The 27,113-nt window shown below is 38.5% G+C and overlaps 3 protein-coding genes and 1 long non-coding RNA gene across 6 annotated transcripts; 1 reads left to right on the top strand and 3 right to left on the bottom strand.

Moving 5' to 3' along the window:
- Window positions 1–1,011: 1,011 nt before the first annotated feature.
- LOC116711808 (leucine-rich repeat-containing protein 14) lies at window positions 1,012–4,448 on the bottom strand. The gene is made up of 3 exons (XM_032551342.1): window positions 3,904–4,448; window positions 2,492–3,322; window positions 1,012–2,052 (listed from the first exon to the last, which is right to left on the bottom strand). The coding sequence occupies exons 1-3, from the start codon at window positions 4,179–4,181 to the stop codon at window positions 1,485–1,487; spliced, it is 1,677 nt and encodes a 558-aa protein (XP_032407233.1). The 5' UTR covers window positions 4,182–4,448; the 3' UTR covers window positions 1,012–1,484.
- On the top strand, window positions 4,011–7,396 carry LOC116711809 (uncharacterized). The gene is made up of 3 exons (XR_004337337.1): window positions 4,011–4,116; window positions 6,019–6,147; window positions 7,305–7,396. It is a non-coding gene; the product is annotated as an uncharacterized LOC116711809 (long non-coding RNA).
- On the bottom strand, window positions 4,561–16,327 carry wdr97 (WD repeat domain 97). 3 transcript variants are annotated; one of them, XM_032551341.1, is made up of 9 exons: window positions 8,918–10,827; window positions 7,550–7,624; window positions 7,294–7,476; window positions 7,012–7,215; window positions 6,797–6,921; window positions 6,531–6,699; window positions 5,932–6,101; window positions 5,453–5,523; window positions 4,561–5,373 (listed from the first exon to the last, which is right to left on the bottom strand). In XM_032551341.1, the coding sequence occupies exons 1-9, from the start codon at window positions 9,011–9,013 to the stop codon at window positions 5,117–5,119; spliced, it is 1,350 nt and encodes a 449-aa protein (XP_032407232.1). In that variant the 5' UTR covers window positions 9,014–10,827; the 3' UTR covers window positions 4,561–5,116. The 3 variants fall into 3 exon arrangements, with proteins under 3 accessions (XP_032407232.1, XP_032407231.1, XP_032407230.1); XM_032551340.1 differs by lacking the exons at window positions 4,561–5,373; window positions 5,453–5,523; window positions 5,932–6,101; ... (1 more) ...; window positions 6,797–6,921; window positions 7,012–7,215 and adding exons at window positions 11,161–11,397; window positions 11,478–11,626; window positions 12,204–12,924; ... (1 more) ...; window positions 14,476–15,053; window positions 15,129–16,327 and having other exon boundaries at window positions 7,459–7,624; window positions 8,918–11,070; XM_032551339.1 differs by lacking the exons at window positions 4,561–5,373; window positions 5,453–5,523; window positions 5,932–6,101; ... (3 more) ...; window positions 7,294–7,476; window positions 7,550–7,624 and adding exons at window positions 11,161–11,397; window positions 11,478–11,626; window positions 12,204–12,924; window positions 13,019–13,140; window positions 14,476–16,327 and having other exon boundaries at window positions 8,303–11,070.
- A 104-nt stretch (window positions 16,328–16,431) lies between these two features.
- Window positions 16,432–25,978, bottom strand: dync2i1 (dynein 2 intermediate chain 1). Its single transcript, XM_032551338.1, has 23 exons — window positions 25,811–25,978; window positions 25,569–25,622; window positions 23,832–24,381; window positions 23,694–23,761; window positions 23,342–23,593; window positions 23,183–23,233; window positions 22,824–22,871; window positions 22,420–22,624; window positions 22,214–22,316; window positions 22,000–22,129; window positions 21,782–21,893; window positions 20,827–20,921; window positions 20,563–20,692; window positions 20,209–20,381; window positions 19,827–19,989; window positions 19,395–19,508; window positions 19,231–19,292; window positions 18,443–18,494; window positions 18,273–18,333; window positions 17,949–18,048; window positions 17,737–17,868; window positions 17,030–17,253; window positions 16,432–16,944 (listed from the first exon to the last, which is right to left on the bottom strand). The coding sequence occupies exons 1-23, from the start codon at window positions 25,823–25,825 to the stop codon at window positions 16,773–16,775; spliced, it is 3,066 nt and encodes a 1,021-aa protein (XP_032407229.1). The 5' UTR covers window positions 25,826–25,978; the 3' UTR covers window positions 16,432–16,772.
- Between the last annotated feature and the right edge of the window lie 1,135 nt (window positions 25,979–27,113).

Here is a 27,113-nt window from a genome sequence, read left to right as displayed (position 1 = left end):
TTATGAAAATATTATCTCCATGAGACTCTAGAGCCGCAGAAGACCGCTGATCTACTCTCTTCTTTCTGCGCCCAACTCTCAGGATATCACAAAGACATTTTAGGTGTTCTAAACCTCCAACCATCAAACGGAAATCACATTATTACTGGGAACTAGCATACAGTGCTTTGTAAAAATGTTCATAGTCCTGTACACATTTCATGTTTTGTGGCGTTAATTTTGGTAAATATTGCAAAGGTGAAATCAGTTGTGATCTTAGCCTATTTTCATGTTTTCTATCCATCTCATTTCTGCTTCCTACTCTGTGATCTTAAGCATTTTGGGCAAAATCATTGGCATCCTGTCTGAGCATTTGCTGTTGTGAGACTAGACATTACATTGGCACGTACAACTTAATTCAGCACTTGGAATATATTAGCCAATAACTACTGCATTCCAAACACACTTTGCAACATAAACATTACACACAATGATATGGTATATTTGAAATATATCGTGCAGCCCTGTCATGAAGCATCATGTAGCTTATAACTGAAAAGGAAAATTTCATAAATATTTACAAATAAAATGTAACAGAGGTCACATATTCAGATTTTAATTTGTTAAACATTTATAAGCAATGTATAATCTTCCTTTCACTTCACCAATATGCTACTTAAGTGTTGATCCATTGCATTAAATCCCAATAAAATACAGTTAGGGTTATGGTTGTAATGTGGCAAAACGTTTAAGGGATGTAAATACTTTCAGTTGCACTATAACTGATCTAAACTGGTTAAATTAACCTTAAATATTCCATTTTATGTTGTTTTGGCAGCACCAGGAAGAGTGGAACGGATCAACAGTGGATCCCATCAGCGTTGTCATGGTTTCATGTGCTTCGTTTGAGTAAAATCTGCCACGCCCTGACTATGAAAATAATTTGTGACTTTCAGTACACAAATCAGTTCTAGAAAAATAAAACTGGCTTCATTTCAGTCTTCAAGACAGAGTAAAAATGGAAGCAAAAGAGAACGTATTATCAAATTTAATAAGACAAACTAGTAATAAAAGTTTGTTTTCAAACACAAGAAACTTAATGTCATATTACATGCTGCTAGATTCTCATATGAACAGCAATTTAAGACTGATTTGTTGTAAATTGATCCTGAGATTTAAAAAAAATATATTGGTAGATGAGTGTCGAAGCATAAAATTGTGCATTTTATATGCTACAGATAGACTTTAACTGTGTAGTCAAACCCTGAAAGCGTCACATACCAGGTCAGATTAAAATCTGTATGGATTTAGCTCTTGCTAAACACATTTTTTTTTCAACTCGGAAGAAAATAAAATCCGGTTAACCAGGATTGTCTTATGAAACTGACTCAGAAAGGGAAAATACGTATGAAAAATTACAATGTGCTTTTTCACGAGGTTTAACGTGACTGTCAGGTTTCCTTTCGCTGGTTTGATAAAATAATTAAAACCTCTTTGCCCCTTCTCTAGTCCACCATGTCTTTATCAAAATTAAGCAGGTCACAGGTCAAGAGAAGGTCAGAGCGTCCGCTGTCCATCAACACCTTGCTGAGCTTGTTGCTGGTTGTGTTATTGTCTATGGACTCATCCAGAGGCCACTCCAACAGCTGGGTGCTAGAAGGCAGCTCGGGCAGCCCTGGCTGGTAATCCTCCAGAGGGTTTGGATAGAGCAACAGTCGCAGGCAGGGCATTCTTGCTGCTGTCCGCATCAAATCACAGAGACCCGCTCTGGACAAGGGGTTCAGGGCTAAAGCCAGGCTCTTTAGGGCCCAGCAGCCGCCCAGTGAGGACAGCAGCATGCCCAGCAGGCCATCGGTCAGACCACAGCCGCTCAGAGAGAGGTGCTGCAGGCTGCTGGAGGCCTGGCAGAGGAGGCGGCGGATTGAGGGCACCGTGGTTTCATCCAGACAGTTCTCACTGAGATCCAGCTGCAGCAGAGAGGAAACATGATGACTGCAGGACAGATAGGCGAGGTCGGCTGGACTCAGGCTTAAATAGGGAAGCTCCAGGACCTCCAAGGGCTGAGGCAACGAGCTGTGGGAGAAGAAAAAGTTAAAATCTTTAATATGATGTTCTGTTTCTGCTTCTCATTTTAAAGATAGTCTATATTTTACGGCATTTTAGTGCTACAAAATGCCGTTTCACGCTGAAAAGATTTTTTTTAACAAAATGAATCTGAAAAGTGTGGTGTGCATGTGTAGTCAGCCCAACAGAGACTATTTTGCAGAATGACTTTTCACTGCAATGACACCTGCAAGTCTTATGGTTTCTACCAGCTTGTAGCATGTAGTTAATGAGATTTTGCTTTTTTTTCCTTTGCCAACTACTCAGCTTAAAAGTCTTTCCACAGTTTCTCATCCAAAATAAAATCGGGAATTTGCTTTGCTCATTCTAACACACAATTACATGTTTTTTCATGCAAACCAACCATAAAAAAAGCAACAAAAAAACACATATGAGGAGATCAAAATACCTGAGCAACACCCGCAGCTGTCCTGGCAGTCGCAAGGCAGTGAGGCTGAGCTGTCGCAGTTCTTGTAGGTTTGAAAGCCCCTGTGAAAGGTCCCTCAGGACCCCCTCTTGACCGAGGTTGTCTCTACGAATGTCCAGGTTGCAGTAATGCAGCCGCAGAGAGTTCAGCTGGGGGAAGGCGGAGAGAAGAGGCAACAGTTCAGCTAACCCGGCCACACCGAGGCTGCTGTAACGAATGTCGATGCCTAAGAGCGCCCTGCGAGGCAGAAGGTTTAGCAGAGTCCTGATGCTTGTCACTGAAATCTCTTCCACTCGCAGGTATCTACACTGCAGCTTCAAGGGTCCTGATGTGCTCAGAGCCAAGCGAACACGCTCCCAAGAACGGGCGTTCACAAAAATATCCGCCCTAACCTGTACCAACACGTCCCAGTCTGCCTCTTTTTCTTCTGTTTCAAGTTTACCGCCTTCTGAGCCCGTCACTACAACCCCTCTTTTTCTTTCCATCTCCATCCTCCTTCTGATCCCTTTTATAAGCTCTTCATCACTGACAGGACTCTTGGATCTTGTCTTCTCTCTGCAAGTCTCACCGTCCTTTAACTCCTTCACTCCCATCCTCTGCCCTCTTTCTCTTTTTAAATCCCTTTCCCTCTCGAGAGCTGAGAATCGTTTCCTCTCTCGGTCTCCTTCTTTCCTCTGAGTCCTGTGTGCTCCAGCTTTGGCCTGTACGACCATGGTGCAAAGGGCCACAGTAAGCGACCAGCCTCCCATTGGGTCCCCCATTCCTCCCTCGTCTCCCTGCAGACCACAGACATCCAGTACCTGCAGGGCTGACCTGGAGAAATACAGTACACAGATCGAGATCTTAGTTCCAGTGCTTCACGGACAAATTCATTGAATTTTCTACAACTTCAAGCATTTTCAATGACACAACCATAAATGTCACTGCATTTTACAAGAATTTTGTGTAATAAGGCAACACAAAAAAGTGAATAATTCCAGATTGAGATGATCAGATTATGTGAGGTTTGTGAAGTTTGTGGATATAATGTGACAAAAGGTAAAAAAGTTTAAGGGATAGGGTTTTAGAGATTAGGGGTGGGCAATGTGGACTTAGAATTTTATTGCAATATTTTGTGAACAATAAAGCTGACAATACAAAATACTATAATGTTTTTTGTATTGTCATAGTGGCATACAGTTTAGGCAACTGTATGCCACTGCATCCATAGCGTCACAAACACAAATATTTGTATCCTGGTAACACAATTAATCACATAAAAGTTTAAGAAAACTGCATTTTTGAAACTGACATAATGCGTCAGGAAAACTTTTTCCTGACAATGCCAAACTTTAAGAAATACAAAAAAAATAAATAAATGAATAAATAAGAAAAGAAAAACAGTCAATTCTCACCTTTGGTCCGCCAGTCCTCTGACCACAGCCAGTAATAGAGACTGGATGCAGAGCCGACTGGGCGAAGTCTGCCCAGTTTTCCTCCGTCCTCCGACGCGCAGAGTCCGCTCAGGCCACCGCTGCACCAGCTCGCCCACCGCCAGCGGTCTGCAGCAGGCGAAGGCGGCCTCCAGCAGCGCCCCGTAAAGCTCCCTGGGAACCCAGCGAAGCCAGGTGGGTGACGAGCTGTGGTCACTGACCACCTCCCTGGCACAAAGTCTCACCAACGAATGCACCATGTTAAACAAAAGCAGGAACAATGATCTGTGACACGGTCTGTTAATACATCTGCCAGGAAGCTAGCTGAGCTAATATAGCTCGAACAAGGCTAAGTTCATGGCAGCAACTAGATATGGTCTAGTGAAAAAAAGATTTCATGACTTCATCTGACAGCTATAGTAATAGAGAGCAAAAATAACTTATACAGGCTTAGTTAAACATTCCTCACGGTGGAAAGCGGACAGATCATGTTTGCTAACTCTGAGGCCCACCGGCTGCTACTGGAGAAGGTGTTTACATTACTCAGACGCCAGACAGTGACGTAACACGCACAGGCATTCCCAATGTGAAAAATAAATAAATAAAATAAAATAAAATAGTAATGGCTTTACTTGCGCTCCTGTTTACAAATTAAAAATAGAAATAAACTATGACCAAAATATGATTGGAAAAAAAACCTGCTTATTCAAAAGGTAAAGGTTAAAAATTGCAATTCGAGATTATTTCTAACACAGCCTCGTTTAAACAGCGTTCAGGAAAGAACTTAAAGAATAATAAAATTAGTCAAGCAAAAGTTTAAGATCTCTACAAATATCTGCTGTTTCCAATTTGATAATTTGATTAAATTGTCTGGACTGTTTTGTATTACTATGTCCAGTATATTAATGAAAACGCCTAATTACTGCTAAAGAATGTTTATATATAAGCAAATCACGTTCATTAATCCATTTCAGGTGGTGGGAGACAGAAAAACTCTGCCTAAAACAATATCACTGTTGGACAATATTTTATTATTTTTTATTAACCTTTATTTAATCAAGTAAAAAGTGAAGTCCATTAATCAGGTCAGCAAAATGCTGCAGGACAGTAAACACTCCCAACCTTGAAAGATGACTTCATACTTTCATTCTAAAAGTATAAAATTACTTGAACTTATAGCAACTATTACTTTGTATTAATTGTTGAATAAGTTCAGATTTAGGTCAGGAGTTGGTGGTGGAGCAGCAGGGTGGTAGGATGGTGCTGGTGAGGTTATTACAGGCCTGTTTTTGAATTTTCGCCTGTAGTACTCCGCTGTAGACTGCTGAGGGATGAAGTAAGTTCGGGTAGGGAGCCTCACCAAGCGCTCATACGAGTTTGTGTGAAACGGACGCAGGCTGACACGAGACAGAGGCAGATGGATCCAATTGGGAAAGTTAGGCTCAAAAACACCTGCAATTACACAAGTCACATTTGAAGTTGACTTTCTTTTTAAGGTATTAAATAATAAGTGTTTGCTGACAGTGCTGACAGTATCTTGTCTTTTTCCATTTTCTGGCCATGGTGTATGTCTCTCCCAGGCGTAAAATTGGTTTGAAAGTCCTGCAAAAATACAAAACGTAACAGTAATCAGGATACTATTGAACTATTCAGTGCTCTATTTACTTCAGCTTAAAATCAAAAACTGACCACAGCAATACAGTTGGATAGTGAAGTATGAAGTATTTCCAGTGCAGAAATTCATAAAGTGCATTTTTAAATGTAATATTTATCTAACTTATCCACCCGACTATATTCCACAACAACAACAGTTCATATTTATGTCTAAATGTTTCATTGCACTTTAGAAACACCTTAGAATTAGAAATTAGATTAAAATGATGCAACAAAATAAAACTACTTCAAAATCTAGATGGAAAAATGTATCTGGAGTTAGTTCGACTGAATCTTATGAAAAAATGTCTGCAATCTACAGAGGAAAACAACTATTTTAAATGTACATTCACATACCACTTCTGCTGAGGCACGAGCACTTTGTATTTTTGGGCAGCAGGAATAAAGCAGGCCCTTCTGATCTCTTCTTTTTTAATCAAACAGAAAAATTTCAGGACATCCAATCCGTTGAAGGTGGACTGTTTCCACTGCGATGAAGTTTCAATGTTCAGAAAGCGGTTGTAATCCTGTGTTGCATAGAATGGAAGCAAACGATGCAAATAATCATTCATGGTATGTTTTCTGTAGTTTTGTTCCCCTTGTATATTGTATATTTATCTATTTGCATGCAAATGTATGGTTCACCCATCCATTCAACAGTATGAACTTAACATAAAGCCCCCATCTCCACATCCATTCCAGAAATTTATTTATGCAAATAATGTTCTTTTTTTGTTTTGTTTTTCATTAAATGCAAATATTCTCACTTTATACAATTACAATACTTATATTTTAACTTCCCTGCACAAAGATTCATACCAGCAGGGTGAAAAATGACCTGTCCTTTCTTTACCTTTCACTCAAAGTTAATTTAATGAATGTTAATATTGAACAAAATATACATTTTGACATTGTTGGAGGAACAAAATAAGAACAAAATGAAAAGAGGAACTAACTTTGAATTTTGTGGTCCAATGCTCCATCCAGCAGTCTGCTTTTTCGTTAATTATCTCCATCTTGTTAGGGTTGCCCTCCAGTTCCTGACCCCAGTTTTGAAATTCGCGTTCCAGGAAATGCTGTGCCTGACGCACACCCAAACCCTCAAGGAGGCGTAATATTGGTCTCCTATTGACAAAGAAACAGGATTTTCTTCCATCTCTTAATAAAACAAACAAACCAAAAACACCACTTATCTTCCAAATTAATACTGTTAGAAACTCACTGGAGATTCAGTTCCTTATTTGCCAGAAGAGTTATAAGTTTTTTTGTAACATCGATAGTGATTTCCGATTTCAAATCCACCAGCAAATTTAACATCTCAACAACCACATCGCGTGCTTGATTTGACTGAAACATGCAAAAAAGCAAAACAATAATATATTAGCAAAGCTGTCAGTTGTAACTCAATCTGTAGCTTCAATACTGGTTTCACCTTACCATTGATGGCTGTATGAATTTTTCCCAAGTGTCGGTGAGGTTTGTGTATTGTTTATCTGTGACATCAAAGACGTTCTGGCTTTGCAGAGTTTGCGCTGCACGAACTGCTCCAAGGACCTTGGAGTTTACTTTGCCGTTGGAGTTTTGCACGTATCTTAGTAGCTGCTGGAAGACGTCCTCAGGAGAAATGTCGCTTGCGACACTCTGCAAACATTCAAACATCTAAACCTGAGCCGCATTCATCATCAAGGATGAAGGTATTTTCATATTTCTTTTTATTACCTTTTTGTCAGGATACAGATCAGAAAACCATTCCATACTTGAAAACTGACTGAGGAATGATGGAGTATGCTGGGAGATTTTCTGGAGGTGAGTTGGTATTGGGGTAGGAAGAAGAGATTGGGATCTCGGTTGACTCCACCAGTCCAACTGGGCTGACTCCACTGAACCGGAGAGCTTTTTACCCTGCAAGAAAACGTCTGATAAAGTGCCACTGCCTGCTCCAGTCCCAAAATGTCTGAATATGTCTTGGTTTTACCTTTTCCATTTTGACTTGTTTTGCAAGTAGAGCTTTCAACACTGGAGCCTTTTTGGTCACCTTTGTCTTCACAATCTGGATATTTTTTGGTTTTATGTTATACAGTGCTTAAGAAAAGTTATTAAACAAATTTGATGACAAATAGGGCGGAAAATCTACCCAAAACAGCATTGCTAAATGTGAAAATTAACTACCCCCTAAACCTAATAATTAAGAGTGGTTATTATTATTATTATTATTATTTTTTATTATTCCTTTATTTAATCAGGTAAACCCCGTTGAGATCTAGATCTCATTTTCAAGAGGGACCTGAGCAAAAATTTGCAATACATAGCAACCTGGTTACAAGATAAAAACAATTAATATTGTTGTCCCCCTCTTGGTAGGAACAACTGCTATGAAGCACTTATAACTGGCAATAACTCTTTAACATCACTGTGGAGGAATACTCTTTAGATTATTGCTGCATAACCCAATTGTGCTTGATGTCAAGATCACAAACTGGTGGATTTCTCCTTCAGAATTTCTACTGGAGAGGAAAATTTATGGTAATTTATGTGAGTTTTCTTTTGTGTGCATTACATAAACAAAGTAAGTGAGACCTTCACAATACAACTCCCACGACTGTAGACATCATGTTCTTTTTCTTAAAAGATGTTAAAGCTATTGATGTTGTTGAGCAAATGTACAATGAGCCTTAATGTTCTTTGTCATCAGCACCATGGAAGTCATTTGCCCAAATGCTCCTGGAAGATTCACTACTGTTCCAAAGTTTCTGCATTTCCTGTTATCGGCCACCTTTTCCAGACTGTTACTGTAGCTAGGCAACCTTTTTATCTACTCTTGAATTTCTTTAGATTGGAGCACAATGTTTTGGTTTTTGGCACCTTTAAGCCCGCTTCATGTTTTTAGACAAGTTCTCAAGTTATTTGTTGGTCCTACAGATCTGGCAATAATCAAACCTGTATCTAGCTTGTGAAATTGAACTCGGCTTTCCTACAGTAAAATGCAATCAATTACAGATAACGTATTTTTTAACAAGGGCCGCATATTTTCACATAGAGCAACATTGGTCAATAAAGCCTTTCCCATCTAATAAATGTAAAACATCAGTTCAAAATTGCTGTTTGCATTTACTATTTGTTCTATTTCTCTGATATTGACACTGGTTCAATGATCTGAAACATTAAAGAAGCAAAGCTAAAACAAACTTTAAAAAATGAGGAAAATGCTGTGACTACAAACAGAAAAAAGAGAATGATACAAGTGTCATAGATTTTCTCCTAAAGCTGTCACTTTGCTATCTATTACAGGAAAATTAAATCAGCATTAATAGATAAAAAATATTGACGTTGTGAAGGTTTATACCTGTTTTTCTGCAGGCACTTCAGTTTCCACAGGACTGACCGATTGTTTTGGCTTTGGAACGTAAATGGTTCGCATTAAACGTGCTTTGGACTTCATTATAATATCATCAAAATCTTCTTCATCTACACCAGTCTGAAAAGCAGAGTGTTTAACAGCCAATAACACAAATTAGTATGATTTTTGCAAATGTGCTCAACATAAAAAATAAAGTAGCAAAAAAAAGAAAGAAAAAAAATCTTTTGCATGTAAATAACAAACAGGATGTCCAGTGTGTAAACAACCCTGGTGTACAATTATACACGTGGGGGTGGGTGGGTAATTGTTTATTTTTGTGGATTTATATTTATTGATCTGTACAGCACTTTGAGCTGCTTTTAGTATGAAAGGTGCTTTATAAATAAAATTGATTAATTAATTGATTGATAAATGATTTCTCTACATTTTCCACCTTAAATTTGACATGCACTCTGTTGCCAATAAACCTTGCCTTTTTTTTACATGTTATGATGCAAATCAGAAAATGTCAGAAAAAAAAACTATTGAGAGAGTACATCTTAATTTCAGGTTGATCTCATTATGGAAAGTTTACTGTAAACAAATCAAATCTACTTCAACAATAGGGAATTTAAGGGCTTGCCCACTTCTTCCTTCTATGCAGGGTGTTTCATCTTTAAAATATATATATATATTTCACTCCTAAAGGATCTGTCATATATGTCACATTCATCCGGTCTTATAACATTACAAAACCTGGCCATTTAACCGGGATGTGCATTAATGTATTTATTTGACCTTTGTTTAAACAGTCTGTCTCAATGAGATGCAAGATTTACTTTTCAAGAGAGACCTGCTTGCATACTTTTGAGAATCACTGAAAACTAGTTCAGTATATTAGAGATTTATATACTGGACTGTTTGACAGTTTCATTTATTTTCAAGTACTTGAGAAAATCAGGTGAAAAAGAGTTTTTGCTGAAATATACCTGCTCACAAGGTGACAATCCATATAAATCATGCATGTATTGGTCAAAGGCCTCTTTCTTGGTTTGTTTAGTACTGTGAGTTTTCTTTTGTGTGCAAATTACGTCTCCCTTTATTAGAGCCTTCAGGTCCATGTCTATGATCACTGAAGCCCTCTGACACAGGTGGGAAAAAATGTATTTATGAGCCAGGTATTTTAATTATTACTGTGTTCAGCAGATCTTAAAATGTACCTTTTTATATACTCACCTTGTCGTGCTGCAGGTATATATTCATTACCTCATTGCTGCTGATAGCTTCCTTTAATCTTTCTGCCTCACTAATTGACATACTAGAATACAAAAGTGCTCAGAACTTATTCAGATAATTGCATTATTATTGTAACCTGAAAGTGGAACCTGTCTTACTCTGCTTTGTCGCGTGTTTTTTCAACCTCAGAAGTAGGCAGCTCAGAAAGGACATTTTCAAAATAGTAGCAGCGAAGCTGGAAAAAAAAAATCAGGCATAGTGATAATAAAACTTGCCTGTGTGCAATTTTTAAATTCAGGTAAATAATAAGCAGCCAATAGTTGCACCATTCGTTGGTATTTCTTTGGTAGAAACTGTGCAAACTCTAGCCTGTACAGGTCCCCATTCATGCCCAGAAATAGCTCCCCGTTTCCACTGTATTCCATACACTGAGGTGCTGCCACAAGCTGTTGCACCCTGAAAACAAAATATATGGTGTTTGAATATTTATTCTAAAATATGCAATGTCTTGCAAAAGTGTTTATGTCCCTTGAACTTGTTCCTATTTTGTTGTACACCAACACAAAGAAGGTTAGGGGGATGCAATGTGAATTTTACCTCTTTAAACAACATTTTGCATAATGATTAAATATTTTACTTTTGGACTCTTTTGGTATAAATTTAACATCTTTCCCTTCACAGAGTTGAACATTGAAGTCTATGATTGCAATGTGACAAAATTGGAAAAAGTTCAAGTAGTGTGGATAATTTTATAACCCTAACCCAAAACACATAAACATTCTGGTAAATAAAATAAAGCAGGGTTAAAAAGAAGATATGAAGTAAGTCCAACCAGATGAGCTTATTCTTCTCATTCCAGATGCGAACTGTCTTATCCAGACTGCAGGAAGCAAATGCCTTTATTTCAGGAATTGCACACACTCCTGCAAAACAAAAACAAACCACAAAAATGAGTTACTCGGGTAAAAATCCCTTTTGCAGTTTCCCATGTAGAGGTTATACCAAGCCGTGACCTGTGAGGGAATCTATATGTGCATTTTTTTGCTGACATTCTGCTCGTTTCAGGTTTTCCACATGGTAGAGTTGTAGGCTGTAGGACTTGCTGTTAGGCTCTTGAAACGCCAGGGCCACCTGCAGCTCCAGGGCCGCCAGGTAGACCTGAGGCTCATAACATATCACCGTCTGCCAATGGGTGAGACACGTTGCAGCATCGGGGTGAATTCTCCACACCACCACCGTCAAGTCCTCACCTTGATGATTAGATTTAAAGTAATCAAAACTTCTTTGAAAAAGACGTGTGAGGATATATAAATATTTGATTTAAATTCACCCGAGGAGAGGAGGTAGTTGTTCTTCGAGTAGGCCTTCATTGCTGTGACATCCTTGCCCTTGTGTGCAGGGGTTCTGTACAGGAGCGTCCCATCATCCATTGCGAGGACACTCACACAGCCACCACTTTGGCCAATGATAACCCAAAATCTGATTCAAACACAAAATGTATAAAGAATTACACACAATAGAACAACTTCTAGTAGTTCAAATGCACTACCGTATAATACCATAGGTATTCACTCATCTGCCTTCACACACATTCCTGAGTGACATCCCATTTTTAATCTGTGGGGTTTAATATAATGTCTGCTTCTCCTCCATTAGCACGGCTTCCTCTGCCATTAGCACATTGAGCAGCACGAACACAAGCATGACTGACAGTTTTTTCACAGAATATCACAACTCTATTAAATATGTAAACATACTATTTACAAAACTTGCATGCTGCACCTTTAATACCACTAAGAGCTGACTGTAAAATATTCAGCAGGGAGGACATTTAACGACTGGACTTGTGCACGAGGCATCCTATTATGACACTACATTGAAATTTCACTGAGTTCCTGAGGGCAATTCATTTGAAGAAGCAATTTGCATGCTGAAGTGCTGGATTTTATACACCTGTGGCCATGGAAGCAACTGAGACACCTGGATTTAATGATCTGGATCTGTGAGCGAATACATCTGGCAATATACCACTTTTATGTAAAGAGAAGCTGCTTACTTATTCTTGAAATGATCAATATGTTTGCTGTCCCTCTGACTGCTGCCTCTTCCATTTTTTAAACTTTTCCACTTCTCTAAAGCCTTCTTAGGGTCTCCCAAGTAGCTGTAAGTCACCATGCAACAGGCGGGGCCAGGCTCCGGCAGATTTTGGACATCCTTTTTACTTAGAGTGTCTGATATTGGCCAGGGACCCCGGCCTCTGCCTTCCCATTCTTGTATCAAAGTGGCTGGATTAGCGAGTGAGTTGACTTGCAATAAGGTACCACCCTGAGTCAAGACAAACAAAAGCTCTTTTTGAAGGCAGTAGGCAGCACATAATACCGTCTTTCCTGCCTTAAAGGAAGTCAGCATTTCTTCTGTTCCAGCAGAAACCAGATAGATATGATCATCTTCACTGACACAAGTCACTCGGGTTGGGTAGCAAGGAGGCAAATGTGAGACTAAGATTTGTTTCAATGCGATGTCTTCATCCCCTTTGATCTTTGTGTGGAGGGTGTACCAAGCTGTTAGAAACCAAAGATCCACACCTTTGTCAGAAAAAGAGAAAAATGGGTGTTCGTTCTTTATGCCAACCAAACACAGTGGAGGGTTGTTCTGGTCTGTGTGGAAACAATCGATTGCCAAGTTCTTTTTTACATCCCAGCTACGGATGGTGCAGTCTGCAGAGCATGAGACTAGCAGGTTTGTTTTGGAGCAATAGTACAGCGAATTCACCACACCTAAGTAGAACAAACAAATAGAAGTTAGACAAAATGAAGTCAATTGGTTATATAAATAAATATTGAACCTGAAGCAGTTTAATCTTAAAGTTACCATCATGTCCAAAAAAAGTCACACGTGGAACCCAGTCAAGACCCCAGACCGTGATGGCATAATCTTGGAAACCGGTGATCAAACAGTCAAGTTGGGTGCAGAACAACATTGCGGTGATTTCACTGTGAGAGAAAAAGTCTTTTAAAACAGTTCTCAGCAATACACTTCTATATCTTTTTAAAATAACTTACCAGCTTATTATATAAGGATCCATTTTTCAAATTAATACATATAAAACAATGATGGCTGGTTATATTAAAAAAAATAAATAAATAAAAGAAAAAAACTAAGTCATGCCATAAATCATACAGATAGGATTTCCATAAAAAATATGTTAAGTACTGCTGATTACACCAACATTTATGTCAGAAATAGATTATTAACATCAAGTGTCATGCAAAATTTATTTAAAGTCCTTTAATTTGTCACACTTTGTCATACTAAAATCACAATGCTAGACAAACACAAAATAGCACATAATTGAACGGGGAGGATGAAGTTCATCATTAAAAATACAACCCAATAAAATGATTAATGAAAAATTCACATTGTCCTGGAATGTTCCAGTCGAAGTCCAACTGAGAAATTTCAGCCTAGATGTGTAAAGCCAGTAGCCATAGAGGCTGCAATCAAAGTAAAAGGTGGCTTAACAACAGCAAGGTCGAACTCAGTTCGAGACAGTGGCAGCCAGAAGCTGCCACAGCTTAGTAGTGGCAACTTTCAGCAGCTGACACAAGGATGCCAGAGCTTCCACCACTGCTGCCGCTATTTTGGTGAATGCTGACAACAATTTTCTCAAAATGTGCTAATGATATTGTGTTTGTAAATAATTATTTTTGAAATGATAATGTTATTGGTTATTAAATCATGTAAGACCTATTTTGACTACTATTTTGACTGTACTTACTTGATGTAAAGTGGCAGTTCTGGTGTCAGCTGCCATTGCTTGTCACTACTTCGGTTCGGTAGCAGTGGAACTTAGTGGGATAAATAATATTCTTGTTTGTTTTATTTATTTATTTGAAACAAATATATTCATATTTATGTTCAATCAGTGCCAGCTGCCACAGTTTCCGTGGCACCTACAGGCAGCTGACACTGGAACTGCCATTACCACAAATTGAGCTTGCTGTTTCACTTTAACAAAGCATTGGCTCTGGTGGGCAAAATACAACTGCAGTTATTTGTAAAACATTGTTGAAATGCGCTATTTTGTAGGACACGTAAAACGTATATGTAGTGGTTGTAATTTAAGACAATGAAAATAGTAAAACGAGTACATTTACATTTTACAGCTCTTCATACTGAGGAAAATTTAGTCATTTATATGCTTTCATGCTCCAGCTACTAAGGTGGTGCATGAGATTGTAAACCAAAGAATGAGCTCAACAAAGGTAAAACTGCATAGATACCACAAAACCAATAATTGTGCATAACATCATCATGATCCTGCAGACCTTGGACAGAGTTCCTCCTGGTGATCCAGAACCACCCCATCATCGAGGTTGATCACAGTAACCTCCATTCCACATGCAACAAAGGCACGGTGAGGCCTCTTCTTCTGTGGAGGAGCCAATGCCATGTGAGTGAAAGCTCTCTGCTGCAGCCCTTCCTGTATCTTCACTCTGCACCTCATGAGCAACACCGACCACACACACACGTTCCCAAAGCCTACAGTAACCAGCTCCCAGGAATGCTCCGCCGCCTCACACAGTCGAATATCAAGAGCGTTGTCCGCAGTATCCAAATGCCGCAATTCATTGTCCAGGAGAGTGAAGATGGGCCCGGGGCCCCAGCCTATTATCCATCCCAGGACCTTTGTAGGAGTCAGGCCCAAAAAGGGCATTCTTCTCCAGATGGTCTCCCTATAGCATTTAGGTCTGAAAAGGCTTACTTTGTTGTCTGCGTGGAGGCTGATGAAGGCATGAATTGCAGGGGAGTGTATCATGAAACGTACTGGGCTGTCACAGGGGAAATGCTTGAAGTGATAGAACCCATGAACAAGGAAGTGCTCATCCTCTTCATAGGCAAAAACCTGCAGACACAAATAGAATGCTTTACTGATAGTTACAGCAATAACTTCCTGGTAACCACCTTCAAGCTGATCTACCTTGTTTCCAGTCTGCCTTTTATCGTAAATGTGAAATTTCTGAGATTGATGTCTTGTTGGTTCTGTCATCTTAGAGAGCTAAGATAACACCCTCTATGCTGAACCTTGGATGATTTGCTCTCCTGTCCTGGAGTCACTACCTCAAAATGACTCGATCTTCAGGGGGTGGTGTTCTTCAAGTCTGAGATGTGATTCTGCTCTAAATCTTTCTGCTTGTAAAGCTCTGCAGAAATCTGAGAATAAATAAGTGTACTCATCCTGAGGAAAATGTAAGAAAACGTTCCCCATGCCTGCATTACAAAGAAGCTAATGCAAGGCACTCTGGGAAGTGAAAACAATCAAGTCAATTGAATTATAAATGAATCCACATTGTAAACTTTAAAAGTGTCATGGAAGTGTATTGAAATTTTTCATATAAAAGTTAAAATCATTTCTCAATTATCTCAAACCCTTCATACTTCATTTGTGCAACTGATACTACTACTACTACTAATAATAATAATAGTGCAATACAATACCAAGTTATGCATAGGCATCCAACATCCAATGGGTGTAAATCTCTGATGTTGTAATCTTTTGTTGGTAATTTGTAAAATATTAAAGAAAGTACTGTTCGAGTCTATGAAAAATAAACAATAAAATCCAAAAAGTTTAACCTCTTTGAGCTGCAAGAATGCAAATCACTACTCTCATTTTGTATTTCTTTAAATTGTTTCCCTTGTTCTTCACTTGTTTCTAGGCAACCATAGTTACTTGGCTGCAAAAACTCTTGCTTTATTTCAAAAATATTTTAAAGATAATTCAATTCCATTCCAAAATAGTTTATTAGTCCCAAATGGAAGATAAATGTTGTTGTAACTCATATCCCCCAAGGTTCTTCAAAGAGTTGATGCTAATAGCTGTTTATAGGGTCTTCTGTAGCAGTCTGTATTACAGCAAATCTAAAAAAGTCTCCACCTGAAGACACTCTGTTGTTGTCCAGTGCTATGTATTTAAGTTTTTTGTTTTTTTTTACCTTTTATGATTTTGTTTGATGTACTGAAGTACTGTTTGTAATTTTCCCCAAATCCTGCAAAGTGTGAGTTTTTAGAAAAGTACTATATAAATAACATGTATTATTATTATTATTATTATTATTATTATTATTATACTCCTCAACCATCTCCACTTCTTCTCCCATGATGCAGTTAGTGTCTAACCTAATTCTGTTTCTGTTAAAAGTCAAATTGAGTAATTTTACACATGACATTACTTTATGGTGTGATATGTATATGAAAGGAAAAATAAAACCCAACATTGTATATACAGATTTACTACATTTATTTAAAATAACTCACACTTTGTAATAAAAATATTTTATAGCCAGAAAGTATAAATATTTTCATATATCCACAAACGTGTACAATATTCTTTTTAAACTAAGGACAATCGACGAATTAACAACATTCCCCTCATGGCCATGTTCACCCCATGTTTGTTCAATTTCGCATTAAACTATAAAATAAAGAAACAGCAAAGTATATAGGATGATGTCTATAGAAGTTGTATTAGTTGAACTTGCTCCTTCTGTGTTTTCAAATGAATTGAACCTTTAAAGTAACACTAAAGTGAGTCGGTATCAGTATGAAGTCAAGATGGAGGGTTTCAAAAGGCTTCAGTCATTAAGCTCTCCAACTTTCCCTCCTCTGCAGGGTTGGGCAACGTCAAAGGTTGAGTGAAATATTGCAGCTCTATGTTTCCTGACTCATGTGCCAGCGCAATTCCTGAGTATGTGTTTTGTTGTCCTGAGTCTCCAAACACAGCCATAGCTGTTACCCTAAAAACACAAAGCACACACCTGATATAAACACAGAATGGCATAAAAGTTTTGTTATATATGTCACTCATTTAGTTGGTGTTACCTATCAGCACAAAATGTCTCTGTCTTAACAGGCTGTCCATCATCTTTCAACATGTCCCATATGTGAAGGTTAGACGCTGCGTCGAGGACACAAAACACAGCAGGCCTGGTCTGTGTCCACTGCAGCGAGATCACCGCTTCTCCACTGGTGCTGTTCATCCATTCTGCCACAGGCTGATCGTGGCTGACTGCATGCACCCTGATGCTGCCGTCTGCACAGCCCACCTACAAAAAGGGAAGAAAAAACTCACAGTAAGGTACTAAAGTACACCCTTGCACCAAAATATGAATCAAAGTACCTGGAATTCATCATTTCAGAGTAACATGAGAAGAATCTTCTTTGGAGGAGGGAACAGAATAAGGGAAATATTATTTGTGTAACTTGGTCTGCTTATTAATTTTAAGCTATTTAATTATTGTCTTGACTTAGAGAAATCTTTCCCAAGCTAAGAATCTTGAAGGGTACCAATGTTTTCAGGAGTAAGAATTTTGTTAAAAACAGTTATTTCACAATATGCAATTTGCTTTCAATCTGAACAATTGTCCCTAAATAAAAGTAAACATTTTCTAAAATTTTTCAGTGTGAAAGTATGATACTGTAATCAAAGATTAACATAAGAGTTTCATATATCAACAAGCAGCACTAGTATGTGTGCAGAAGGCTGTATGTCTTAAAACTGATTCAGTTTGAAAAGGAACACTTCCTACCAGGAAGAGATTTGGTCTGAAAGGAGAAAAGTGGATTGAGTTGATGTCAACAGTTCTTTCTTCCACCTCCTGGGACTTGTAAAACTGTGGAGGAGCCTTCAAACCGTGACTTGTTCCATGTCTGACCAGACCCTGGAAAGAAACAGGAAGTCAAAACATTTCCCAAAAGGAACTAGGGATCACTAGTTTGAATTCGGATACATTTTGCTCACCAGGTTGGTGCCAATAAAGAAATGATTGGAGTCTGTCGGATGGTATTTTAAAAGCAGCATCTGAAATGGCCTTGTTTTTGCTGCCTCTTTTAGTGACGGCCTTGGAGATGAAGAGAGCACAACATTAGATCTCACAAACTCTCCCGTCACATCATGTCCTCGCAGCCTGTACAGTACATGACCTTCAGAGACATGTCGAGGGGACAAACACTGGCTCATGTGACCACTGTAGAACAGCTGCGTCCCACTGGGTCAAGCCACTGTGAGGTATTTTTAAGGCCAGCGGCTGACAAGTGCTCGTCATGAGCTATTTATCAATCTAACCTCGGAACAGTGAGGAGGGAGGAACTGTGAAGCAGCTTCACTCTTCCCCCGGGACGGAGACCTGCAGGGTGGGAAACACAAGACAGAATTAAGGCCAAAACATGTGTGGGATAAATATGAGTATGTTTACTGGATAGAACAGGGTGGCCTATAAAATGTGACTCAATTACCTAAATCTGTTGGAGAGCCTGCCTCGTTGCCTTTAGGGAGCTCCACCACCACCTATAGGATGCAAAGAGAAAAGCACATAAAAGTGTCTATCTGGGGGGAAAAGTAGCCTGATGAATAATAATGATGCCACACAAAACTACACTTTAGTGGATTTATACGTTCACATATACATTTCCAAACAAATTTTTAGATGTTCCACTCAATATTCAGGGAATCTTTTTTATATTTTATGCAGATCTGTACATAAGCACAACAGCTAACCAGGAGTGAATGGGGTGACAGTGGCTCAGGAGGCAGGAGTTCATCCCATGACCTCCAGAGACATGTCTCAAAAGGTGGTAGAGAACATTAATAAACAAACACGATCAGAAACAAAGAAGACAAGTCAGGGAAAAAGTTTATTTCCCTTCTATTGTATGTCATAATTACACACTACTTTGTGATGCTCTTTCACATAAAATCCTGATAAAATATGAAGAAAATTTTAAACTGTTGCAAAGAATTTCAGATTTAAGCAAATTCCTTATCTGCTTGAATCAGATAAGGAATCAACTAATGCATGTTTACTGCCTTTTCGTGTTTTGTCTTTACTTTATACAAAGTTTTTCTCTTTTGGGATGGGTAAGTTGAGGATTTTATTTGTATACTATATTCCAGAAATTTGTGTTGAAGTTTTTAAGAGAAAACTAATTTGAGGATAACAAATTAATAAAATAACCAAACGCTACGATGTTGCACCTCTCTGGATCATTTCATCAAACGTATTTCTCTTTGTTGCCTAACCTACCCAGAAATTTAAAATCCCGCTTTCATCCAAGGAGGCAAGCTGGAACGACAATCCTGATGATTCTGAGCGATAAAAATATAATTTCAGTTGATTGACTTTGATTGGGTTGAAAAAACGAAGTAATGACACACTAATATTCAGTCACTGTGCAAAGAAAGTCACACCTTCCTCAGAGGCTAAAAGTGGGACCTCTGGTCTCGGTCCTCCAGCAACAAAGGAGGGAACGACCTCTATGGAGGTGATAGGCGAAACATGGCCTGAGCCGGACATCACTGCGTCTGTATTGACAGAACAACAAAAGACAAGATGTCAGAACTCACCGTGTTTGTTCTGTTTATGTAGATAAACAGCTTCTGCACTGGAGGGATGCTGTAAGGGATAATCAACAAAATCAACAAAAATAAAACCCTGGATTTAATCCAGACAGTTTATGAGTTTTATGTTTTGAAATACTGAAACAAATGTGGTTATCTAATTTCTTAAAGCGCCCCTGCATTTGGCACAAGTTTGCAAGAACAAAAACATTTCTAAAATATTTAACATGAAAATGAATATTAAGGAAAAAGTTTAAGTGAATAAAACTTTTCCTCACATACCGGTGGAAAAGGTGGGATGTCTGAAGGTCCACTCATAATCACCCATCTTTAATCTGTAATGGTTGCTGGCATACTCCCTCAGGTCCCACAGCACCACAGAGCCAACCAGTGTTCCTGCAAACACCAGAGTGGACTTTCCTGGGCTGAAGCAGCAACACTGGACCTGCAAGGAGCAAAAACATTACAAGCGTTCACTGTTATTGGTGTTAAAAGTGGCTTTTCTGGGATTTTTTGTTAGTCTTATTAGCTTGGTTGTTCTCGTCTCAATTATTTTAGCCAAACTTCGATCAACTGCCGCAGAACAATGTCTCTGTAAGGCGAGTATTATTCTAAAGTCAAGCAGGCTTTGCTGAAGCTGAAATTAGATTGTGTAAATGTGAACCTCTGATTCATAGATGAGTATCTTCTGAGGTCTGGATGGCTCCCAGATGTTCCACACACAGATGACGGTGCAGCTGTCATGGCCGACAGTGCTGGCTTTGGATGTGGGCATGTGGACAGACAGCATGATGTGCTTCTGAACCTCAGAGAACTGCACCAAACTAATCTGTCGACCTGTGATTGAAAAGTTAATCCCAGCTTTGTTATTTTCTGAATGATGTACAGCATTCTGATAATATTAGGAATTTGTATTAAAAACACAAAATACCACAAGTAGAACAAGGGAATAAAAACAATGTTAAACCAATGTATGATCTAAAGATTGTCTTTTGAATACGTTTGCATAGTACTGTACCTAAAAGAAAAGGGAACTTAGTGTTGAGTTGCAAACTTCCATCGCTGAAAGAAAGCGAATCTGTTTGAGTCTTCAGCTTTCTCAGGGATTTCTTCTCTGCCTGATCTTCCTCCAGTAGCACCACCATGACCTGCGTTTGGTCAAAAAGAACAACACTGCTTACAACTCAAAGAAAAAGCTTGAAATGACACTTTTTAAAACTTTACAAACAATGACACAATGAAGAAATAATAATAATAAAAACAGTTATAAAATATGTAAAACCTGTGAGGCTGAGCGCAGAAACGACATCAGACATTGTGAATCGAGAAGGATGTCAATCCTGCTTTTGTCTTGTGCGTCCTGAGAGAAGTTTGGATCTGCAAAATAAAAAGGTGCAACATCACTGCCTATAATCAATGCACTTCTTCACTTTTTGTCCTATCCGTCAAAGTGATTCATTGGGACTTTATGTGATAAACCAACACAATGTTGCAAATTATTAAGTGGAAAGGAAATGTTTCATGGTTTTCAAACAGTTTCACAAAAAAAAAAACAACACATGCATTTTTATTCACTCCCTTGGCCTGACAACTCTTAAAAAAAATCCAACTTTCTGTGAAGGTCTCACAAGAGACAGAATCATGGAGCCCAAGAAGCTCAGCAAAAAAAATGAAGGGAAAAGTTTTAGAAAGGTTTAAAACAGGGTTATGTGATAAAACAAACTCTCAATCTCTGAGAATCTCCCTTAGCAGTGTCCAATCCATCATTTTCAAATGGAAAGCGTATGGCACGCTACAAACCGATCGGGACTTAAACATTCCCCCTAATCTAAATGGCTGAACAAGGGCAGCCAGAGTTACAATTGAATTGCTGCAGAGATCCATAACACAGTAACGCAGACAAAGCACTAGTCATGCACTCCACATATTGGACTTTTATTGGACAACAGCAAAAAAACAAAAAAAACAAAGAAGAAGACAAAGGGGATCCCATGTTTGGCCTAACACTGCACTTCACCTTCCAGCAGGATAGTAACCCTAAACACTCAGGCAGAACTACATTGGAATAGTTAAAATCATAGGATGTTTGTGTTTTAGGATCACCCCGTCAAGTCATAATCCAATAATCCAAAAGAAAAACTGCAGCTAAACTTGAAAACTTCTGCAGTCAGTAAGACTTACTACTGTTTTTGGGTGCAAACTGACAAAATGTGAAAAACCTTAAGACTCTTTCTTACCTCCACAAGCTCCATTGTATTCAGGGGGATGCTGAGTCCACTTTTCACATATTTCTACTTCCTCTGTCTGGACGTATCGGTCTGTGTTATCCTCGTTACACTGAACGTAAGCCTGGGAGGAAGACAGTCCCACTTCTCATTCAAATGTGCTGTTTCCTTTTTATACGTGTATCTCAGGTGTTTCGTCACAGACTCAAAAAACAGAAAATGAACCTGACCTGCTTGGTGTTGGCATTTCCAAAGCTCTTTATATACATTTCATATTCACTGACAGGAGGGATGTCCAGGAGGGAGAACGTCATGGAAAAGTCCAGATCGATTAAACGAAGCAGCTCTGTACTTCGCTTCCTGTTGTCAGAGAACATTTACCGGCTCATAAAACATTATGTCAAACAGCTTGAGGAATAATATTTTAGTTTTAAATTAACGTACTTCTGCTTTGTGGCAACTTTCTTGCTGATTTCACGTTGCTTTGCAGCCACAAAGTTGATAAATTTGCCATGCCGAGAAGTTTTACTCTCATTCCTTTCAGAGCCTTTAAACAATTGATTATGATCAATTACATTGACCACAATGTCGCATAAAACGTTGTTGAATTATATAAGTTGTGTGTATGGTATTGAACATAAAGAGAGCACCTTTGGACCATTTGGGTCTGTTCTGCTCCTCTCTGGCCGTACTACTCCTGGACTGAGCCGTTCCGACTCTCTCGTTCTCCTCAGCCATGGCTCTCCGGATCGCCTCGATCTCTTTACTTTGTTCTGTAGTCTGCTCCGCTTCTCCATCATCATCCTCACCTTCATCAGCACTCTCATCCACGTCTTCAAAATCCTCTTCATAATCCTTTGAGGAAATAAAGCATTGCTTACACAAGCAACACAGTGTAGCAAATAAAACGTCCAGCGCTGACTTCTTACCAGTCTCTTAGAACGTAAATCGATAAAAGCGTGCAAAAGTAAACAATTAAATATTAAAAAATGAGGATGTTGACAAAATAAAAGATGGACGAGAACAGAATTAAATATTTCTGCTCCTCCTTTACCTCAAAATCCTCTTCATATGCTTGCTCTGCCAAGTCTGCATTTTCTATCTGCAGATGAAAATAAACAAACCATAGGGAGAAAAGCAGAACAAAAGAACCGTGTGCAGTGATACATGCTGCATAGAAAGCACAAGATGTGAATAAATGACCCATTGAAGAAAAAACAAACAAAGCTAGATCTATGAAGGGACATTTTTGATACATAGGTTCAGGAATTGTGTCAAATCAGTAAACCTTCTGGTCATGTTGCATCTCTGTGATCTCATATAATTTTTTTTTCCTAGTTTCTTTCCTTTACAATCATCAGGCCACTTTTCTGCAACACTTTATGTCCTCCTCAGTTTTGTGGTCAAACTTACACGGTCCTCTCCTTGTTGTCCGTCTGCTGTCTGCTGCCGCTCTTTCTCATCCTAGTTATTTGGAAGTAACACGAAGAAGGAAAATGGCACGATATCATCAGAAAATAATTTTAAAATGAACAAAAACAGGTTTTAAAGAGAATTTAGGGAACAACTAACCTTTTTCTCTTCCTTCCTTTTGTCCGATGAGGATTTCTTGGAACTGCTTTTCTCTACGTCCTCTTCCTCTGCCTCCCTGTGTCGTCTGTCTTTATGCCTTCCATCTGCACTGTCCTCCTCTTTTTTATGTCTTTCTTTGTGCTTGTCCCTTAACATTTGATCCCTGTCACCATGGGAGCTCCACACATCACTGTCAGATTTTTTCAAGTTTTGACGTTCCTTGGATTCACTTTTGTGTTTCCGTTTCTCCTCCTGTAGAGCATCAGAGCGACAATATAGCCACATTACTGAAGCAAATGTGACCAAAAAATCAAAAACAGAAGAAAGGAGGAAATTATTATCATTGTCCTACATGATGTCTCCTCTCCTTGTGTCTTGTTTCACCTTCCTCTTTGCGTCGTCTGTGGTCTTCTTTACGCGCTAAGGTAAAAAAGCTTTTCAAGCAAATGGACAACCCAAACATAGGAAAATCGAGTTTAAGGAAGCCTACCTCCATCTTCTGTCCGCTCTGAACGCCTTCTTCCTTCTTGAACATCTTTGTCTCTCCGTTTGTCTTCATATTCGCCTCTGTCCCTCAGGTCTCTGTGCAGTTTTTCTGTCTGATCTCTACCTACTTCACCCCTTTCATCATGCCGCCTTTTCTCTCTCCTGTGCTCCCTTTCCAGTTCTTCTCTTCTTCTTTCCTTTCCTCTTTCTTCTCTCCTTTTGTCCCTGACCTCCTCCCTTACTTTTAGTTCCTCTTTCTCCTTATGTTTGTGTCTGTCCCTGATATCTCTACCATCAACTACCTGTTTTCTCCTGTTGTCGTCATCTCGTCTCTCCCTGTCTTTGTCACCTCTCCTGTCACGAGATCCGTCCTTCCTTCGCTCGGCATGTCTGTCTCTACTGTCTCCACGTCGTCTCTCTCTTTCCTTGAGCTCGTCTCTATCTCGTCTGGACTCCTCTGGATCTCTGTGCTGTCTCTCTACGGACTCTCCACCACGATGCTTTCTCTCATTGTCTTCTCTCCGTCTTGAATAGCCGTCACCATAGTCTTTTTCCTTACAAACACATAAATGAAAGGCTATTGATTTTGATCCCTTTTGTGAAAAAAATAGGCCAGAAGTTTAAATCTACTCATCACGGGCAGGAATGTAATTTCAAGTTTTGGTTTTCAACAATTCTTTTGATACACAAGTTACAACTTATTGTGCATTTTATTTGATCTACACAGAGTATAAATGATCAGGCTCAAATATACACATATATTCCAATATTTCCACATTTAATATTTCCATAAATGTTCTTTGGCAAGTTGCACCACGGAAGGTCAAGCCAAAAGTTTAATAATTTTACTTTAACCATCCTAAAATCAGCTGTGATGTGTCTTCATCCAGCAGGTCATTGAAGGTTTTTATTCCATATCAGTTTTTTTTACATGTCAATTAGGGAGCAGGGCTTCTTTGTTGGTCAGAATCAGCTCAGCTCAGCTGCCTTTATTGTTATGAATCTATTTAATGTAGTTTTTATCACTATTGTAGATATAATCCTACAAATGCTAAAACTGAAATGTAAATGTATTTTCTTTGAAAACATTTGTGTTTCAGATTTTCATACTTTTAAAACATTCATCTCTCTTTTATTCACCTACCTGTTTGACAATTAACTAATATTGTTTAGCAGTTTTTGTTGATTGGTTTGATTAGTTATTTTTCACCTCTCTAGCACGCGCTTTCTTGCATTTGATTGCATGAAAAGTGTTCTATAAATAAAAACTGATTCAAAGGGCAGTTTTTATTGTACTCCTCTTTGATATTGATATCGAAGAGAAAAATTGTACTTCTCTTCTTGATATCAAAGAGGAGTACAATTTGGCAAAGACATAAATTGACTGGATGTGTTCTCTAAAAGACAATCTAATGAGGGGCAAAGAGAAACAATGGACTTTACTTAATGATGATCCCTAAGGAGGAGTTAATAAGCTCTAATCTTGTCAAATTAAAATACACTTTGAAGCCTTTAACATCACATGCTACAAAGTTTGGGTGAATGTATGAAAAAAGCTAAATTAATTTTTGTGTGGACACAATGTACACAAACATGAGCACCAAACGTTCGTGTTTTAAAAATTATTTCAGCTTAATGTTGTATGTGACGTTGTGTGATTATTCTATATTGGATAAATAACTAATGAAATGATCACTACAACCTCCCAAATAATCTGATTATTTAAGAACCGTTGACTTACCCTGAGGTGTCTTCTCAGCTCAGCAGGTCTCCACGTGTCTTCCTTAGTTAATTTCTAGGAAAATATATTATCTGTGTTTACTTTGTAATAACACTGAGATTCACTTAGACCGGCATAAACATAGTTCAAATAAGAAAACGTCAAATTTACTCAACAAGACTACGTCCAGAGTCTGAGACAAGGCATATAACAAATCTCTGGCTTTTATTTGCCATCAGTAATGATAAACGTCAACCACTTACCTTATCACTGTGCATGTTTTCCTCGTTGTTTGGAGATTTCAAGCTCTTAATACTCTAAAAACAACATTACACTTTTGTATACGCGACGCCATAGTGATAACTGTCTAGACCGCATGCGCAGTGAGTTGAAACCATGGTGAACGCGTCACTTCGGCTTGACAACAGACCTCACTAATCGGTGTAGGAGCAATCGATGCTCCAAAGTCAGTTTCCATGGCAGCGGTCCAGGCTTTATAATCAAACTTGATTTCTTTTTTATATATAAAACAATTGACGTTTTTGCTAGTGCTGAACAAATGACAATGATGTCTTTTTGTTAGTTTCCTCAACATCTTAGTCGCTTTTTTCTTCACTGTGGGACTTTTTAAGCTTTTACTTATTTTGTCTGGAGTGTTACCACTCTGTCGTTTGTAGCTGTTGTGTTATTTTCGTTTCTAATATGTCTCAGTTTGGTTTCTAGACAGACATAAATAAATTAACTGCGACTACCCACAAATTTAAAAGCCACGTCCAGGTCAGATTACTGCCAGATCTACAGAATTAAACTTAAATGGGACCTGTCTAACTAAATGTAGTCTAAGATCTCAAACAGTGTCACATCATGCCCTGACAATGGCATGATGTAAGAAAACAAATCAGTCTTCAGTCTGGAATGGGTGACAATTCAATTTTCAGTCTTTGGAACAAACTCAAGTGAGATTAAAAAAAAGAAGAAAAGATGTAAGGGGAGTGAACAGTGTCCAGCCTTTTAAAATGACTCTAAGGGCGTATCAATGGCTCCTTCAGTAGGCATCCAAAACAAAGACGAGGAGAAAATATCTAAAGCACTGCAGGCCTCACTTGCCTCAGATAAAATAGTTTGGTGGAAATATTCTATGAAATGACAGGAGAAAATTTTGACTTTTGGGACATGGGGTGCTTTCTTTAAATCTATAATTTTATTATTTAAATTGAGTGACAGAACATAATTTTCTAAGACATATATATAGTTTTTCTCATATGGATATGGAGAGCCATTCCAGCCAGAAATAGTAAATCTGGGAATAAATAAATGTATAAATGAATAAATAAAAATTGAAATAAAGATGTCAATTATTTATTTATTCATTTATTTATTTATTTATTTTACCCATTTATTTGATTTTGGCTCAAGATTGGCTCCACAGTCTTGACCTACTTTCAAGAAAAATAAAATAAAATTGCGTCAGTTGTCAGCATTGAACACCAGATGGCGGTGTTTCTCGGTTTTAAGTTTTCAGAATCCTTGCGCGTTCTTGGAAATGTTTATTCCAACCTCCCAGTG

Source organism: Xiphophorus hellerii, chromosome 21 (assembly GCF_003331165.1).
Source record: "Xiphophorus hellerii strain 12219 chromosome 21, Xiphophorus_hellerii-4.1, whole genome shotgun sequence".
Classification (NCBI taxonomy): Eukaryota; Metazoa; Chordata; class Actinopteri; order Cyprinodontiformes; family Poeciliidae; genus Xiphophorus; species Xiphophorus hellerii.
Note: the sequence above shows the minus strand (reverse complement) of the source record. Positions and strands in the feature narration are given on the sequence as shown.